This window comes from Photinus pyralis, unplaced genomic scaffold, assembly GCF_008802855.1.
Source record: "Photinus pyralis isolate 1611_PpyrPB1 unplaced genomic scaffold, Ppyr1.3 Ppyr1.4_LG1, whole genome shotgun sequence".
Classification (NCBI taxonomy): Eukaryota; Metazoa; Arthropoda; class Insecta; order Coleoptera; family Lampyridae; genus Photinus; species Photinus pyralis.
In genome coordinates, this window is record NW_022170249.1 from 54,783,880 (window position 1) to 54,803,569 (window position 19,690).

The 19,690-nt window shown below is 38.3% G+C and overlaps 1 protein-coding gene and 1 long non-coding RNA gene across 2 annotated transcripts; one reads left to right on the top strand and one right to left on the bottom strand.

Moving 5' to 3' along the window:
• Positions 1 to 33: 33 nt before the first annotated feature.
• On the bottom strand, positions 34 to 1,122 carry LOC116171135. The gene is made up of 2 exons (XM_031487826.1): positions 650 to 1,122; positions 34 to 591 (listed from the first exon to the last, which is right to left on the bottom strand). The coding sequence occupies exons 1-2, from the start codon at positions 920 to 922 to the stop codon at positions 49 to 51; spliced, it is 816 nt and encodes a 271-aa protein (XP_031343686.1). The 5' UTR covers positions 923 to 1,122; the 3' UTR covers positions 34 to 48.
• A 1,584-nt stretch (positions 1,123 to 2,706) lies between these two features.
• Positions 2,707 to 10,177, top strand: LOC116171163. Its single transcript, XR_004145391.1, has 4 exons — positions 2,707 to 3,168; positions 5,206 to 5,209; positions 9,810 to 9,953; positions 10,006 to 10,177. It is a non-coding gene; the product is annotated as an uncharacterized LOC116171163 (long non-coding RNA).
• The last annotated feature ends 9,513 nt before the right edge of the window (positions 10,178 to 19,690 follow it).

Here is a 19,690-nt window from a genome sequence, read left to right on the forward strand (position 1 = left end):
TGTGAAATTCGTTTTTATTTTACATATGCCTATTATTAACAATAAATACTACAAATTGTTACATTTTTTTAGGGCATCAAACAGTGTGTGTACAATTTTTTCTTCTGTCTGCAAACGAATGGATGTATCAGTAATTCGTTTTAACTTCGACACTATAAATTGAGCCAATGCCTCATCTTCATCTACGTTTTGTACAAAACTTTGCTGCATTGTTGATGAAATTGATGCTAAGGCACTAGATGCTTCACGCATTACATTATCTTCAATTGTTTCTCGTTTTCTTTTCTTTTGAAATTGCAGTCGTTTTGATGGAGTAGCACCATCTACGTCTTTTACCGGTGAAATAGGACGAGAAAGATTTGGTGAATTCAATTGGGAGTCGCGAACTTGACTCGATCCCGTGTCCAATGTATTAGTAATATCGTTGAGACTACCATCTTCTGTCACATAGTACTCTGATGTTACTATCTCCTCGTCGCCTACCTGCGGTGTGTCATCTTCTGCGATTAAGCTATCCACGGCTTGCCGCACTTCGACATGTTCTAACAAAAAGAACATTCGGTTGAAATACCAAATTGTTGGTTTGTAAATCTGCAGGAAAAATGTATAGTTAGTCAATAAATTAGATAATATTGAAGGTTTTGCTTACCCCGTCACCATCTTCATCACCTGCTCCACTACGGCGGCTGCGATTCCACTTCTTGTATTCTGTGAGAAAATTATTCTTCAGTCCGTTAAATTTTAACTTGATATCGTTGATGGTAACAGACGGCTTAAGGGGTTGCAAGACTGCTTGAATTTGCTGTAAAGCATTCTGTCTAGAATGTTTATTTTTATACTGTGCAGATTTTACTGCATATAAACATGCATGTCTTTGATATTCATCTATCAGCACTTCACATTGCTCCCGCGACCATGACATTGTGCAAATTCGTAATTTAGCACTAAATAAACCGCTCTCGTTCTTTCGCAAAAACGCCCAAAATGAGAATAATTGAAATTAAATTAGATAGGTTATGTGATATGTCACCTACGAAACGCCGAACCGCGTGCGCATCACGTACGCGCACATTTTATAACAAATTTATGCATTTTTTAGAACAGGATCTAAAAAATTTTATACAAACAAATTTTGTAACAAATTTTTGTACAAAATACGTATGACACTATGCAAAATTTTGTATGAAAATTAATCTGCAAAATTTTGTACAAAATTTAGCATAGTGTCAGACGGCCTTAATATATACTCACACAAAATTTGATGCTAGGCGTTCCTTCCGATTTCCCTATGTATAAAGTTGGAACAGATTCAAATAAGAACTTCTCTTGTGCATGTTCAGACACGTTTTGTAGCATATTTATGAAACATTTGCATTTTATTAACGGGATCGCTTGAAATGAGAACCTGTCTTTCACATAACAGCCCGATAATATGCGAAGCAATAGGCGTATATTATTGGAAAATAGACCCAATAAAAAAATGATTAGACTCAAATTGGATTCGCCCACTAGTCTTGTTATAAAATCTGATAAAATGGACTTTAAATGTCAGGTTGATTGCTTGTGTATTGAAATTTTTTGCAAGAACGTTAATTAAAAACTCAGAACGTCAAGATATTTCCTTTTATTTGCCTTTGTGTCGTTTGAGCTTGAAACATGTCCGTTTAAGAATCAATCGCCTTAAATCCCGGCATTTACGAGACACATTTGCAGCAATCGAACACGTTACCTGTTATCGAATTAAATGTAGCTTCCGTTTCACGATGCAGAATAATTGACATTTCAATTCTATGATGTTACTAACACTCAGTAAATCGATCCACCACTGACTGCAAGTGGTTTTATTAAAATCCCGTTTAAAATACTCAATAGGTTTGTTCGTTTGGTTATGAACTGGTTCTATTGGACATTTTTGTTCTAAAAGCGTTCGTTTGTAATTGTAACTACAAAAATTGACAGTTCGTTTGTACTCAGAACCTTGTTCTGGACATGTACTTTCAGTTCTAGATCAGAAGGTAGTGTAATTTGTTACGCGCATGTGTATTAGAGTTTTCGTAGTTTTCGCGGTAGTTTTTACACCTACATAACCTTACTGTGAAAAAAAGGAAAATGAATTATAAATGCACATTTTGTGAATTTGCTAATGATAATCAGAGTGTGGTAATTGAGCACTTAAGAGTCTTCTGTACCCACTGCACCCAATGTAAATTTCCATAAGAGCGCCCGCCATAAAAACTCAAGTTGTTTTTCAAAAAAAAATTTTTTTTAAGAACAATTTTATAAATTTAGACCTTTATCTACAAAATGTTCGGATTACTTTTTTAAAAAAGTTTATAGCAACTGAATACCGATTGTTTAAAAATTAGATGTTTTGTACCGATTATTGCACTAATCTGTTTTATTTTTTTACTCTCGATCAAGACTATTTATGGAAAAAATAAACCGACAGTTTTTTAGATAAGTTACTTCTAAACATTACCCCAAAAAATGAAATCATATTTTTTGTAAATAAAGTCTGTATCTTGGCGGGCGGTAAATCAACAATTTGAGTGTAACAAGTAGCGCCGCTGCACAGTGTCGACGGGAACTAACTAAAGACCAAAATTGGAGTTGATTAAGCAAGAATATCATCTTGTTTCTCGCAACTATAATCGTCTATACACCATAATGTAAAAAAGTTGCGCTTAGGTAAAGAAGATACCCATGTTAGCGTAGAATCAAAATCGCGGTAGGTAGGTTTATTTATGTTACAAAAAAGATAAAAAAAAGTACCTACCTATCGCTCACTGTTTATTACAGCGCATTCCTTTAATCATGCGTATGCGGTTACATTATGCGAAGGGGAAGAAATCTTATCTGAAAATCAAGAAATTATGAGGAATGAGGGTATTTCGGAGACCCAAACGGATAGCCAGGCCCAGGCCGAGACTGTGAACTGGAGCGATGCCGCCACCAAACTTTTAATAAGTCTGTATAAGGAGAAAAAGCCCCTGTTAGAGAATGGGAAGATAAAACCATCAAAGCAAATGTGGCAAAAAATATCAAATGAAATGGTATTATCCGGATACAATTATCCTCCACATAAATAGAAAACGTTAGAAGGGAGTTATAAAAATGTTATATATAATAAACACAAAACGGGGAGAGGAAGAAGTTTTTGTCCATATTGTAACGGAAACGCTCCAGACATGACGTCGCCTTTGGCGCTCTGGAATTTTCTAGACGCGCGATGGTGGGGATGTTTGCAGCGTGTCTGGTAAATGCGCGAATGTTCTGGACTTACATTGCTTGCGTGTATAAATGGTTGCGGACCGAACATCGCGGCAGTCTACTACCGAACGAGTACGTATGAAACATCGAGCGCGGAAATATAAATTGCGAAGTGTGAGTGATATAAATAATCGATATAAATTGTACGGATTATATAGTGTTTTAGTTCTGTTTAATAAATATTGATATAAATCGAACCCGAATTTATAAATAACGTTACATTGGTGACAGCGGTGGGATTAATTAAATTAATTAAAAGTAAGATTAAATTAAGTGCTTCTGCTTGTGTATGCCTGTAACAAGATCTGCTGCCGCTAAAATGGAAGAAACGATGCTCAATTTTCCAGCAAATCCAAAATGGCCAAATGCAACAAGAAATAAAAGTAAGATTAAATTAAGTGCTCTGCTTGTGTATGCCAAGTAACAAGATCTGCTGCCGCTAAAATGGAAGAAACGATGCTCAATTTGCTCCAGCAAATCCAAAATGGCCAACAGGTGTTGCAACAAGAAATGAAAAGCAACCAAGAGAAGTTCGAGAAGATGGAAGAAAATTCTAGAAAGATTAATGAAGAAAATTCTAGAAATATTCAAGAGAAGTTCGAGAAGTTGGAAGAAATTTCTAGAAAGATTAATGAAGAAAATTCTAGAAATATTCAAGAGAAGTTGGAAGAAAATTCTAGAAATTTTGAAGAGAAGTTCGAGAAAATGGAAGAAAATTCTAGAAAGATTAATGAAGAAAATTCTAGAAATATTCAAGAGAAGTTCGAGAAGTTGGAAGAAAATTCTAGAAAGATTAATGAAGAAAATTATAGAAATATTCAAGAGAAGTTCGAGAAGTTGGAAGAAAATTCTAGAAATTTTGAAGAAAAGTTCGAGAAAATGGAAGAAAATTCTAGAAATATTCAAGAGAAATTCGAGAAGATGGAGGAAAATTCTAGAAAGATTATCGAAGAAGTCTCTACATCAATTGAAGAAAAAGTTGAAGATAGAATTACGGAAGTTTCCAAAACATTTAAAGCAACATTCGTTGAGATTGAGCACAAGTATGAAGAGCTGCGCGAGCAATTCTTGCGACTGACTACGGAAGAGCGTACTAGTAGTGCCCCAGATGAATTACTGATGGACCGTCTTCTTGAGGTGCCACAGTCTACTCATTACAAGAAGGTCGACCCAGAAACAAATACAAGAGTAGAAGGCGACGTTCAGCAAGCCCGAGTAAAGCCACCTACTTTTGATGGTAAGATTCCTTGGACCACGTACGTTCGACAGTTTGAAGCAGCGGCTGCGGCAAATAAATGGACTCTTCAAGACAAAACTACAGCCCTGATTCTTGCTCTGAGAGGAGATGCTCTGGATGTGTTGCGGACTATCCCCGAGGATCAACAGAACTTCCAACAAATAGTAGCGCGACTCGAAATGCGATATGGCGATAAACACCTTCAGCAAGTTTACTATGCCCAAGTCAAGAACCGAATGCAGAAATCTGGAGAAAGTTTGCAGGAACTTGAAGCGGACATCGCTAGACTGATTCGATTGGCATACCCTACGGCACCGGAGAGCTTTCTTGATCAACTGGCTGTACAAACATTTATCGATGCCGTTCGTGATGGAGATGCCCAGCAGGCTTTGAGACTGGCTAGGCACGACAAAATTGAGAAAGCTTTGGCCCATGCGTTAGAATTCCCAAGAAAGCTAGTCATGGAAGTGTGCGAGTACGTATGGTGGAACCTCGCAGTGAGAGCCGGGTAAGAACCATCGAAGAGGAAGGTGGCTCTGAAAGTTTTGAAGAAAAGGTCAGTAAAGTAGTGGAAGAAAAGGTCAATAAAGCCATACAGTCACTGGCAAAGAAACGTGAACCACGATGTTGGAATTGCGGCGAGATTGGACACGTTCGCCGCAACTGCCAAAAACCATTACAGCAGTCGGAAAACTAAGAAAGGTCGACAGGAAGGGGCTATCGTCGACCTGCAGAAACAAAACCCCGATCTTCACTGTAAACATTACGTCGTCTGGAAAAGTTCTGAGTTTGTACATCGACGGCCGAGTTAATGGAGAAGACAGATCCTTGCTAGTAGACACAGGTGCAACAAGAACTATTGCAAGACCAGAGTTATTGAAGAATCATTCTCGGATCTCATCTTCGACCGTGCAGTTAAAAACAGCAACTGGTGAAAGAATAAAAACGCACGGAGAAATACAAATGTCTGTCACCATCGGAAAGACCACCATCAATCACCAGGTGCTAATTGCTGATATTTCTGATCAATTCATCTTGGGGATGGATCTTCTTAAGAAACTCGGAGCTGTGTTAGACGTGAAAAAGGGCGTGTTAAAGGTCGGCGATGAAGAACTCCCTTTCCATGAAGACAAAGAAGATGTCATCCGCCTGTTAACCACTCATGACGTCATTATACCCGGACTTAGTGAAAAAATTATAATGACCACTTTAGATGGATATTGTCGCCAGGGAAGCCTACGGATAGTCGAAGCACTAAACGAAAAGGAATTTCTAGTGGCTAGGGCTCTGGTAAAAGTTCAAAATGGCGTTCCGATTCGAATTATGAATTTGAAAGATAGTCCTGTTAAGCTAAGCAAACGAACTGTAGTTGGACAGTGTGTGCCCATCTCGGCTATTCGCTCTGTGAGATCGGAAAATCTATCTAAAGGAAAGTATCCAAGAGAGCTGATAGATATGGTCATTAAAAACACTCCAGATTTGGACAATAGACAACGACAAAAGGTGAAAAATATGCTTCTGGAATTCCGAGATGTGTTCGCGGTAAACGACCAGGACAAGGGCAAGACAAGCATAGTCACCCATAAAATAAATACTGGCAATTCCCAACCGATTAGACAACAGCCAAGGCGACTCCCCTTGGCTAAACGAGACGAAGCTGAGGAGATTATTAGAGACATGAGAAAACAAGGTGTCATCGAGCCATCGAATAGTCCTTGGTCATCACCGATAGTGCTTGTAAAGAAGAAGGATGGCTCCACAAGATTTTGCGTTGACTACCGTCTATTAAATTCCGTCACCAAGAAAGATAGCTATCCACTGCCAAGAATAGACGACACCTTGGACACTCTATCTGGAGCCCAATGGTTTTCCACACTCGACCTAAAGAGTGGTTATTGGCAAGTGGGGATGGAATCGACAGACCGAGAGAAGACCTCGTTTTCTATAGGCTCTGGACTTTGGCAATTCACAGTAATGCCTTTCGGATTGTGTAATGCCCCCGCGACGTTTGAGAGACTTATGGAAGCAGTTCTAAGGGGACTAACGTAGCAGACATGTCTGGTATATTTGGATGATGTAATTGTCGTAGGAAAAACTTTTGAAGAACACCTAAAGAACCTGAGAGAGGTGTTTGGACGATTACGAGAGGCCAATTTAAAACTAAGTCCCAAGAAATGTTATGTTCCAAAAAGAAGTTAAATATTTGGGGCACATCGTATCTCGTGATGGTGTTACAGCTGACCCAGAGAAGATTATAGCGATTCAAGAGTGGCCGATTCCTGAGAACAAGCACGAGATTCGAAGTTTCCTCGGTTTGTGCACCTATTATAGACGATTCGTGAAAGGATTTGCCAACATTGCTAAACCATTAATAAAGTTGACAGAAGAGGGCAATGAGTACGAATGGAGCGAAGACTGTCAAAGAGCTTTCGAACATCTCCGGCAAGCTCTTACTAGCGCACCTATCCTTGGCTACCCCAGAAATGAAGGAAAGTTTGTGCTAGATACCGATGCCAGTAACACCGCCATTGGAGCTGTTCTCTCTCAATTGCAAGACGGACAGGAAAGAGTCATTGCCTATTTCAGCAAAGTACTGTCGAAACCCGAGAGGAATTATTGTGTGACTAGGCGAGAGCTCCTGGGTGTGGTAAAGGCATGCGAACATTTCCATAAGTACCTTTACGACCGCAAGTTCCTGATAAGGACAGATCATGCAGCGCTAAAGTGGCTCTTGCAGTTCCGAAACCCAGAAGGACAGGTGGCAAGATGGTTAGAACGTGTTCAGGAATATGACTACGACATTGAACACAGGGCTGGAAAAGTTCACAATAATGCAGACGCTTTGTCAAGAAGACCGTGCAAGGACAACTGCACACATTGTTCTAAAATAGAAGACAAGATTGGCCATCTGCGACGAACAACTGTAGAGAGTGAGGAATGGAAGCCAAGCGAAATCAAAACGGCCCAAGAAAACGACCCAAGTATAAAAACTGTTCTGAATTGGATGCGCCACGGACAAAGACCAGGCTGGCAAGACATTAGTGCCACAAGTCCTGAAGTAAAGAGTTATTGGGGCCAATGGAATAGCCTGACTCTGAAAGACAACCTGTTGTATAGGACCCTTGAAAGTGAAGATGGCACCGAATCGACGCTGCAATTAGTAGTACCTAGAAGCAAAGTGTCGGAAGTATTGCGAAAATTGCATGACGGCGCTTCCGGCGGACACTTTGGTATTACGAAAACGTTGCAAAGGGTACGTGAGCGATTCTATTGGGTCAACCGTAAAGAAGATGTCCGGCCATGGTGTCAAAAATGTGAGTTATGTGCTACTGGAAACGGACCAGTTTCCAAGAAGAAGGCACCCATGAGGCAGCATAACGTTGGTAGTACGATGGAACGAGTTGCTATCGATATCGCAGGACCGTTTCCCGAGACAGATGGCGGAAATAAATATATCCTAGTCGCTATGGATTATTTCACAAAGTGGACTGAAGCTTACGCCATTCTAAACCAAGAGGCAGCAACAGTTGCAGAAGTGTTGGTAAAGGAGTTCTTTACGCGTTTTGGTGTTCCTATAGAAATCCATTCAGACCAAGGAAGGAACTTTGAATCGGCTTTGTTCCAAGATGTTTGTCGATTGGTAGGAGCCAATAAAACCAGAACGACACCTTTGCATCCTCAGTCAGATGGAATGGTGGAGAGAATGAATCGAACGATGGGTAAATATCTTTCAAAAGTCGTGGCAGAACATCAGAAAAATTGGGACCAGTACCTCCACCTGTTCCTTATGGCATATCGATCAGCCGTCAACGAGACCACGGGTCAGACTCCTGCCTGCCTTATGTTGGGTCGTGAACTACGCCTTCCATGTGATCTCGAGTTTGGGCGTAAACCCCATGAAGAATATGTCGCAGGTGAAAATTATGTTGACCAACTAAAGGCGAAGATGAACGACATTCACGACTTGGCTAGAAGTCATATTCAGATTGCCAGCGATCGCATGAAAAATCAATACAACCTCCGCTCGGCCAATGAAACTTTTGAAGCTGGAGATCTGGTATGGCTGCACAATCCACAGAGACGAAGAGGTCTTTCTCCCAAGCTACAAAGACAATGGGAAGGTCCGTATGAGGTGATCAAGAAAATAAATGACGTGATATATCGTATCAGAATGAACCACGGGAAACCGAAAGTTGTCCACATTAATCGACTCGCACGATATGCCGGATCCAACAACAACGAAGAAGTTAGAGGTATTCGAGAAGAGGAACGCAGCTTTGAGATCGAGCCAAACTTTAACGATTTTATGTCAAATTACGCCCAGCGGAAGAAAGCTCGATTTGGCGTTACTCAGGAAATTTGTCAAAATATTTTTGAGCTTCCGGTTAACGTTTCCATCGCCCATTGTGTCGCGGAAGACCTTCGCATGGGTAGAGGTATAGCTTCCGTATTCCGGAAAAGATTTGGAAGAATAGACGAGTTGATAAAGCAAAGACCACGAGTGGGTAAAGTACTGCGCTTGGAAGATAGTCAACGCTCTTTGTTCTACTTGGTATCAAAGAAAACGTCAGAAGGCAAACCCACCTATGAAAACCTCTGGTCTGCTTTAAAAAACTTAAAGAAACTCATGGCATACTATGACATAAATAGCTTGGCGATCCCGAAGATTGGATGTGGTTTAGATGGGTTGGACTGGAAGATAGTGCGAACCATGATCGAAGTGATTTTTAGAAACACTAGCGTTCGAATTACAGTATGCTGCTTCAACCCACAGGGGACGACCCTCCGCAAAACTGTGGACTGTTACTTTTTCAAGAAAGGTGTTTGTCGAGCAGGCTGTGACTGCAGATTCCGACACGAGGCATTAAAAAGTAATACTAACGCAGTTTCTGAACGAGACGTCCAGAATTAAGAAGGGGGCAGTGTAACGGAAACGCTCCAGACATGACGTCGCCTTTGGCGCTCTGGAATTTTCTAGACGCGCGATGGTGGGGATGTTTGCAGCGTGTCTGGTAAATGCGCGAATGTTCTGGACTTACATTGCTTGCGTGTATAAATGGTTGCGGACCGAACATCGCGGCAGTCTACTACCGAACGAGTACGTATGAAACATCGAGCGCGGAAATATAAATTGCGAAGTGTGAGTGATATAAATAATCGATATAAATTGTACGGATTATATAGTGTTTTAGTTCTGTTTAATAAATATTGATATAAATCGAACCCGAATTTATAAATAACGTTACAATATCAAAGGTAATAGTTGTTCCATTAGAATATTATTTACTATTATTTCTTTTAGGGAACTTGAAGAAATTTTATCAAAAATACATTCAATTCATCCACCACATGTCCTGAGTAGCAGCGTTTCAAGAGAAGATATGGTGCAAGCCAGTACTTCAGCATTTATTGAAACTGTTGACGAAATTCCAAATGTAGCTACGCCGTATGTAAAAGTATACTGTATTTTCATTATTCACAATGTAGGTACATTTCAGAAATTCGAGTTCATCTGTAGACGATGGACAAAACCATTACTCCAAAAAGCACTGTCCGAAAAACATTAAAGTCCGAGGTGCAAAAATTAAGAGAGGCAATCGACAAACGCACTTCCGAAAAAATTAAAGCGGATGAAAGGACGTTTGATCAAAAAGAAAGATTAATTGCAGAAATAAGGAAAAGAAATGAACTGCTTGAAAAATTTAATACTTAATTTGTATTATTTATTATTTTGCAAATATAAATAAGCATTCCAGCAGGTGATTTGTTTCCATGTGCTTTATGAACGTTCATTTCGACTGCGTGTAAATAACTGTTGACACAATTGATCCCTTAAGGCGAAGCCAGTTTGTAGACGGACGAATATTAACTGGTTGTACATCCTCCACTTTATCCTCCTGGTTAAAAAAAGCAAGTCCTGCTTGTTTGCAATATTGTGTAGAACACAGCATGCACGAATAAAATGGAGAATACGTTGGTGCCCTTTTGACTATAGATGATATAGTTGTCTTAATCGCTGCTTTAACAATCCAAAACAATGCTCAATTGACACTCTACATGAACTAAGGCTTTTATTAAAATTGTTTTGGGCAGGTGTTAAATGTCCATTGTCTCTGTAGAGTGTAGGGAGTTAATAGCCTCTTTAATAGCGGATATGCACCATCACCTAATATATATCCACCTAAATGGGTCAAGTTAGTATAATAGTTCGACAGGTAAACCTAGATCTTCACAGAGAGTATCTAATTTTGAAAATAATGGCGAATTTTTAAAAACTCTAGCATCATGAACTGATCCCGGGCATCCAATAAATATGTCCAAAAAATATAAATCTGAATCACAGCAGCCTTGGAGGATTACAGAATATTAATCCTTTCGATTAAAGTAATCCGTATGACGATCAACGGGCTTGTCAATTTTAATGTGACTACCATCAATAGCACCTGTAATAAAACAATGCTCAAAGATCGAATATATTTATTTGTTAACTATAAACTTACCAATTATATTTGGGAAACTATTCTTTTTATAGTAATATTCCATCGTCTTTTGTTGCTCTGCGAGAGTGGGTAATTTAATGACGTCAGGTGCTAAGGAACTAAGAAATGTCATTCTAGTGATAACATCATACAATGAACTAAGTGACAGGTTAAATCTATCTGCGACATCACGGTAACATGACGTTTGATGGCCAGCAAACCATAAAAACACAAGCATATGCTTTGATGCACTTATGTTTAGTCGAGAATAGCCTATAAATACAGATATTACTATACTACTTATTCCTTTGTGTCATACCAGATAACATCAGGTGTTTTAGGCCACTTCCAGTACGAACTAATTTTCTCCATTGCTCGACACCTCGCACTGGCGCCGTCAATTTCTAATACCTCAGCTGGATATGTCTTTCGGAATTCTTCATTTTGTTTTCTTCTCGAATTCTTTTCTTTTTTGGTTTCTTCTTTTTCCACGCGCTCCCTTTCTTTAGCTTCTGAAATTTCAATCCATTGGCTGGAACAGAAGGCCAGATGTCCGCTTTCCGCCTTTTCTTAGTCGGTTTCGGATTTGGATATAAGAGAACCTCTTGCAATGCCGCACTTATATGTTCGTCACGTTTATTAAGTATTATTTTAGTTTCTCCTTCATTTATTTCGGTAGAAAGAAAGAATCCCTTTAAAATGTGTTACCTGAGGAAAATCAAGTTCTCGAAAGAAAAATCTATTTCGCACTTCTATAATGCGCTATTACAATTTTCTCGTTCCTAATTTCACTCACTTGTTTCCTAAAATTACACTTACAGTCCGTTGGAAACTAAACATAAACAACTAAAAATACATCCAAGACAATTAATTTTCGGTTTATAGAATTTATCGTTCGTGTTTATGCTGCCTCTCACTTAATAAATGAGAGTGACTTGCAATTAGCAACAGTTTAAACAAATATCAAAGCCCTTGCTAAAACAAAAAAAAAAATAAATTGCCGTTGAAAGGTAATTGCATAAAAATGACGCATGAATTCGTACGGATCCAAACCGAGTAATTACTGCAATATTCCGTTGATTTAATCCGCACATTTGACGCAGTGACCGTTAGATAAACGCAAATGCTCGCTGTACTCGTGTATCAAAATAAATGCTCCCTCAGAAGTTAATGTATGCGTTTGTATGCAAGTTCGATACTTTTTCAAGCCATTAGTGCCTAGCGAATGTACGTTTAGAATCAAAATAAAACGTTTAAAAGGAACTTTTCAATACGTAGCATGAATACGTTCTGATGGTCTTTTTGATCATATAAGGTCGTTAGGTTTGCAAGTAGAATGTTTAGTTAAAGTTAAAGTAAATTTATTTATCATAATACAAATGCTATCAATATATGTGTGTCGCAATAAAAAAGATAAATGGTGTAGGTGCAATAAATGTGAAAGTTTTAAGTTTTCTTAGCTACATCAATAGGACACTTTTGGAAAGTTGTATTGTACTTCGTAAAAACGAAGAAAAATAAACAAACGACAAACCGCGAGACAAGCACATAAAAGACAATATTGAAACCCGATCGATTGAAATGGAAGATATCAAGAGAAGACGACCGCAAGGCTCAGGGGAATCGTTAGAAACCGAAAGGAAAGCTATCGTTGATTGGGGACATATCTCAAGTAAAACTTCTCACGTCATTCAATTATTATGAAAATTGAAAAAGAATTTATCTTAGTTTGCCAACACGACGAGTCTTTTCGGTGGATATCATTGGAATAAACGACTCGGTTTCTTTTTATAAAATCGTAAAATAATATCCCTGCCTTTTTTAGGGATCCTCAGCAGCGAAGATAAAGTAAATATTGGTTTTATAAAGGAATAATTCAAACATGCGAACCCTAACGCCATGCATTTAGGATATTATTGTACTCGAGAGCAACGTGCGTGGAAGTGCCCAACGAAAGGAAAAAAAAACAATTTAAAGTCTTAAACGGAATGATATGATTATCAATTTCCCATGTATGCAGGCTTCCACGAAAAGTAATTTATTTATCCTTTATAGTGGGCAAATTTCACAGCGTTTATATATCGAATCAAGTCCGACCAGAAATATATAACTTTATAACAAATCGAATTTTCCAATTTTACCCACATTCACGCGCTGTTGTTCCAACACCTACACAGTTGTTGAATGTGATCGATTGAACTCTGTTACTGCGCACGTTACCGCGTAGGAGTTTGACTATGACGTTCACAATGAAAATAATGAATCGACGATTACTTATAACAGTGTCAATTCTATATATAAATCCTGAGCCCTGCGTCTTCAATTTGTAAAATTTGTGTGCGAAATGTGTAGAAAACTTGCCTGAAATTGATTCACATTAAGTATATGAATTATAATACTCGTATATATATAATATAATTATAAGAACAACGGCTAATAAAATTTTGCTGTTTGTTGTTTGTGCTGCTTAACTGGCTAATGACGATATTTAGGTTTAGTAATTGTGTGGAAATAAACAGAAAAATGATTCAAATTCATCAATCGGTTAACGTTGTTAGTACACATAGCCCAGTCAAAATAGGAAAAATAAAGAAACTAATTCATGTGTTTCAGATTCCTTCAAAATTGTGTAGGGGACGTTCACGTATCAACATAAAGTGAAGTTTTTTACTTACAACGTGCTACGTTATAGCAAAAAATGTTCATATAAATGAAAGCGCATTAAATTTTTTACAACCTTAATCCTATACAGAATTATGAAAAAATGAAAATAAGTTTTCGCCTTAAGGCGAGTAACTTTAGCGCATATTCCATGAATTGATCAGTACTTCCCGAAAGGTCATGTAACGGTCTATTTATGTGTACAAAGGAAAATGAGTTGTGGCATAAATATTTATACAATACACACAAACAAACACAAAAACCAACTGATATTACTTCGTGAACTTCACTTCGTTGATTGCACATAAATTTCGATTTATGCGACATTGGGTTCGTTGTAATTTCAGGTGTAATATGGTTCTTTGATGGTGGAAAAAGTCTGTTCAACTGGTACTTGAAGACCTTAAAGAAATGTTTCATATAGCGATAACTGCCCGATTAACACAACACTACGGCCACCTCTTTATAAACTTCACTTCTTTAATTCGACTCAAACATTCACTTTAAAAGGCGTAATAATAACCTCTTTTAGAGCACTCAACTAACTTCTACAAAACTATATATATGGCAAGATAAACTGCCTCGCAATAATACGCTCAACTGCCAGTCACCACCAAAAAGCAACGTTTAACGTCCACCACCAAGAAAGTCACGGTTCACGTCTTCCTCTGCTATTTAAAACACCCTTCCCTTTCGCAGTTTTCGCCTGTCTCGACGTGAATTTGTATCTTCAAAATTGAACACCTGCTCTCTCATCGGCGAAACCAGCTTATGTTGAAACTTACGCAGCGATAACACTTCTTTTCGCAACGCCTGGAGATAACATGGGATAAAATATTTCATTAATTCCAGATTATTATTAATCTTGTAAACACGTAATTTAAATTTACAAATACCAATCAAAATAAACAAAACGATTATTTCAACGAAATCAAACATCAAATGATTGTGACTTCAGAAAAAATTATTCAAATGAAGTATTGGGTATTGTGTTTTTTGTAAAATGCATCAGTTCAAGAACTTCAAAGACACTCGACGTCACACATCCAGTGTTCCACACAATCTCCTAATAGATGTGGTGAAGGTATATACAGGTACAACACAGTATTAATCGTTTTAATGTATCTTAGACACTATCTACAGGATCTAATCCAAAAAGAATGCTTTTATGAGAATCTCAAACACCGTCGACATTATACTCCAACACAGTGTACTATCAAACGTGACGAAGGTATTAATACCTAGCACTTTTAGGGTCTCTGGACAAGTTTCTTAAAGAGTTATCATTTATAAAGGTCCATGTGCTGAAAATGATCCAACAACTGTCGGTGCTAGAGCCTCACATTTAACCTTATCAACTTCAACAGAATAGAGAGTGGGGGGAAAACATGTTGACTATGAACAGTTAATACGCAAGTTCCCGTGGGATACCGAACTAGATTTACGAAGCATGGAAGTCTATCATCTAAATGAAGATTTAAAAAAATGCCTAGTAAGAAGCCCAATAAATGAGGGTAAAGGTTGATACGGTATATTTTTTAAGCTCAATTAATAGCGGGTCTATACAGCCGGACACCTTTAATTAACCGGAATATAACTAGAGAGAGCGCGGTATTACAACCGACACATCTACTTTAATTGAGGAACAGGTAAACTTAATTAATAGCCGCGGCTATACAGCCGGACACCCTTCATTCACGGAAGGTAACTGGAGAGAGTGAGAGCAGTGTTACAACCACCACTCTGGTTTCAATAGAGGGACAGGTAACTTATTGTTAGAGCGCGAACTACAATCGCTACTCTAACCAGGGAACAGGACTGTGGTAGTTAGGATCAGGGCAAAGATTCTAAGACGCCAGGTAACCAAGTTATGCAGGTGTGACCGGGAATGGAAAAATCACTGCTGAAGATGCTGAAGTATTATTGATGGGTTGGCTGTTGATTAGCTTGGCTCGGCTACAATTGGCCGTATTGGAGTAGTTCGATGACGGCTGGATAAAAAGTCCCCAATTAAGTTCGGATTGAGATCAATTTAAATATCGAATTACGGGTGTCTCGCTTGTTTGTATATTCGAAAAAGGCGAAAGAGCATACCGTTAGAAAATAGGTATATCTCCGAAAATTAATAGTATATTAAGATACAAGTGTATAATCAAGTCTTTAAAGCACGCGCAACGAGTTTAAGGGCACGACGCAAAGCGGAGTGCCTTTAACGTTGCAAGTGCTATAACGGTTTCATTTGGGCGCAAAAAGAAATGCCGGTATTGCTCCGGTCTAGCTCTGATGCAGGAGCGAGGCGGTTCAGATTTCAGTGATATATTCGCGTGGTTCTGATTGACTAGGGTAGCGCCACTACGTTTGGAAATGCAAGAAGATACTTACAGGAAACGCAGAACCTGAAAGATAAAAGGACACACAACAACACATACCTGTAAATTAAAAAAAAAAACTATTGGGGGTGAACTGGTCGTTTATTAAATTAGTTGTTGATATGCATAGAATTTAAAGATCTGTCTATCTATAATATCAAGGGATCGCTGTATCTTGAACGGTTAATAAAAATTTTAGATTAAAGTTCCAAACGTACAAATAATGAAAATAAAATAAACTCTTGCAGTAGCAAGTGCCGCTAGATCCTCACGCTTGGGGTCTAGAGCGTTTAAAATGAAAATCAAAAATAATTAGTGCGGGGGTAAAACAAAGGCCTTTCTTTCACGGGCTACTAAAAACGTACCTCACCTCGGGCATTCTACCTTTTTAAGAACCAAAAAAAAAACAACAGGCTATCTTGATAACTGCCTAACAATCATAAACGTACAAAAATAATAATTCGGTGCAGTAGGCACAACCAAAAAAAGTAGTTCTAATCGTCCGACCAACCCGAAGGGTTGTCGGTTTTAAAGTAATACATAACCAATAACAGCACAACAATGTTTTTATTTTACTTATCGTTTTTTTTTTCTTTACGTGACCAGTGTTCAGTGATAAATTGTTGAAATTAAAACACGAATTACAACAAAACAAAGGAACTGAAAGGAAGTAAGGAGAGGAAGGGAACAAAATGGCAAGGGTGTCTCTACGTGGATGCAGGATTCGATGGTTCGTTGCAAAGTAGTCGGGAAGGTTCAAGTAATAAACAGCTGACCTTTCGTTGTAGAATACCGTTCCACAATTGGGGTTGGTGACGCCACGCAGAGAACGACAGGGACGCACTTGTAGGGGATGATCGGTGATGGCTCTGCGATGAATGGGGCGCAGGGCTCCTTCTTATACGGGTTGATATCGATGGTAAAGCTATGCGTTTCCCTCACAATGATGGACGAGACGAAAAACGTACAAATTGGTAGGTAGTAAAAATCGGCTAAAAATAATAGTTTACCAATAAGGGCTGGGAATAACAAAACAAGATGTACAAACCTCTAAAGATCGTAAACGAGCCAAAGTATCAAGCCGATGACCAATGTGCTTCCAAAATCCGCTTGGCGAAACTCCAAAAATATTACCATGAGAACCAAAAACGTCTCCAAAATTGGGTAACAATTAGAAAATATTTACTTCAATGTGTGAAGATCCTTATAATTAATTAAGATGAAATTTTTACACAAATGAAGATTGGCACACTGGACACGACCATGCCAGAATCAAAAGTGACCGGAAAAGAAGATAAAAGGTAAAGGAATTTTATCACAAGGACAAGGACAATACTGGTTTTTAAAATTTAAATACTGAATATGTACTGTATTCTAACAGGCAACCAACCATACATACGGAAGAAACATGGGGACCAAACAAACTGTTATAAAGTCCAACTCTTTAAAGCACGCGCAACGACTTTAATGGCACGACGCGAAACGGAGTGCCTTTAACGTTGCAAGTGCTTTAAAGACCAATTATACACGTGTATCTTATAGTATTTTTTATTATACCTGCAGTATAATTTAAAAATAGGAAATACAATGAAGTCATATTGACGTTATACTCGAATACATGTCTAATTAAGTGGGCTGGGTGTTCGTAATTTCACGATTGCCATGGAAATGTCACTTGACGTTTGCTTATAAAAATCATCGTCTTTGTGAATTAAACGATTTCCGTTGAAAAAGATAATACACCGTCCATTAAATCGCTTGTTGTAAAATCTAAACAAACGTTGGTAGGTGTAAAATCTCAATCCAGTAAACCCTATTATCAAGCATATGAAAAGTTGTTTCCATGGATGAATAGGAAGTTACTTACGAATAAAGTCTTAAATGCATCGATAATGCTGGCATATATGAAGGAAATGTATTAAATAATAAAGGTATTTAAATCTTCTATCTTTTGGTGCATTCATTCAAAACTTCACTTATTGCTGGGACTAAAAAGTGGAACAGATTTGGAAGCATACCCTAAATTCCGCGCGTTTGTGAAAGCTTCAACCAAAGGATAGGTACAAGCCAAAGAAATGTTCTGCATTTACAGAAAGCGACCTAAGAGAATTTTTTATTTCATCCAGATGACAGTTTCAAAAGTCATACTTGAAGTATCGTTACTTAGCAACTTTAAAGCACGTGTGTTTTAAAGGCCTTTTTTCGCACGCATTTGAGTGTTTAAAACGGAGATTGTGATTCAGGTATAATAATAGTATATTATATACCGCGGGACTGAAGTAGTAATTTTAATCCCGAAGGTAAAAAGGTAAAAATTTACCTGAGGGATTAAGACCACTACTTCAGTCGCAAGGTATATACGATATTTTTCGTACTTCCGAAACTGAAACACTTAATATGTATGGAGTTAGAGAACGCGTTCTTTCAAAAAATCGCTGCTTAACAAGTTACCATAGGAACGTTGCGTTGGTATGACAATCCCTATGCCATGGTAACAAAAATAATTTGGAAACTGTCATTGCTAGTGTCATAATTTTGGTGGTGGGTTACAGAGGTGCATTTGATATTGATAAAAAGCGGCTAAAGTAGGTAAAGAATTGATACCACCGAAATCCAAGAAACTGTATGAGCAGCAGTACGATGCGTTTAAGAAGTAGTGCCGCATACAAAATGTGGAACAACCTACTGAAATTGCCTTGTTAGTAATTACATCCTTCCGGGATTTTTGTCTAAATTTAATCCCGGCGGGACAAAAAGTGACACTTCAGTACTTGTCATAATGGAGTGAAGTTGTTACTTTAGTCCCGGAAGTACGAAAAAAATATTTTTTGTCTGATTTACATTAATTTATGTAGCTTACTAGAAACACTAAACATTTTTTTTGAAAGATTTTTATATATCTCTAATAACTTCAGAGAAAAATCGCGTTCCCTAGTTCCGTTTACACCCTGTATATTGCATCAAGGCTTAGGTAATTATGTTGAATACTTACTTTGAAAGGATATAAAAACTGTTTTTTCTTGAATCCCACGATCCTTTTAGCATAACACCTATAAAGGTGGGTCCAGACTTGAGGGCACATGACCAGAGCGCGCACACATGCGTGTGTTCTCAAGTTGTGTGCACTCAGCTCATGCGGGAAATGCAATTTCTAAGGGCGCACGCATATGCACTCATATTGCTCAGTCCATGCGTACGTGTCGATGAGATAAGATGTCTACCGATGAAGAAATGGTTATGTTGGCTGCGGCAAGTTTTATTTTTATAAATGAAGAAGAAAAGAAGAAAGAACAGAAAACCAAAAAAAGCCGGCGTTGGTGGGTGACACACATTTTCAAACAAAGGAATCGGTTAGGTGGTACAAAATTATTACGCAGTATGCAGCTGGAAGAAGCGACAGGTCAATTTAAAAACTTTGTGAGGATGTCGGCAGAAGATTTTGAATTACTGCTAAACGAAGTTGGCCCTATAATAGCAAAGCAAGAAACAAAATTTAGAAAAAGCATTACCCCTACGGAACGGCTGGCACTAACGTTACGTTTCCTCGCAACAGGGGATTCGTATACAAGTCTACAGTACCTCTTCAAGATATCTAAGCAAGCAATTTCATGCATAATTCCAGAAGTTTGTGCTGCACTCATTGAGGCTCTCAAAAGTTATGTTCAGGTAAGCAA

Bases quoted from the DNA above. Each gene is read 5' to 3' on its own strand.
- LOC116171135 (XM_031487826.1), bottom strand. From the start codon at position 922: ATGTCATGGTCGCGGGAGCAATGTGAAGTGCTGATAGATGAATATCAA. The intron at 592-649 runs GTAAGCAAAACC...TTTTTCCTGCAG, and splicing joins GTGATGAAGATGGTGACGGG to ATTTACAAACCAACAATTTG.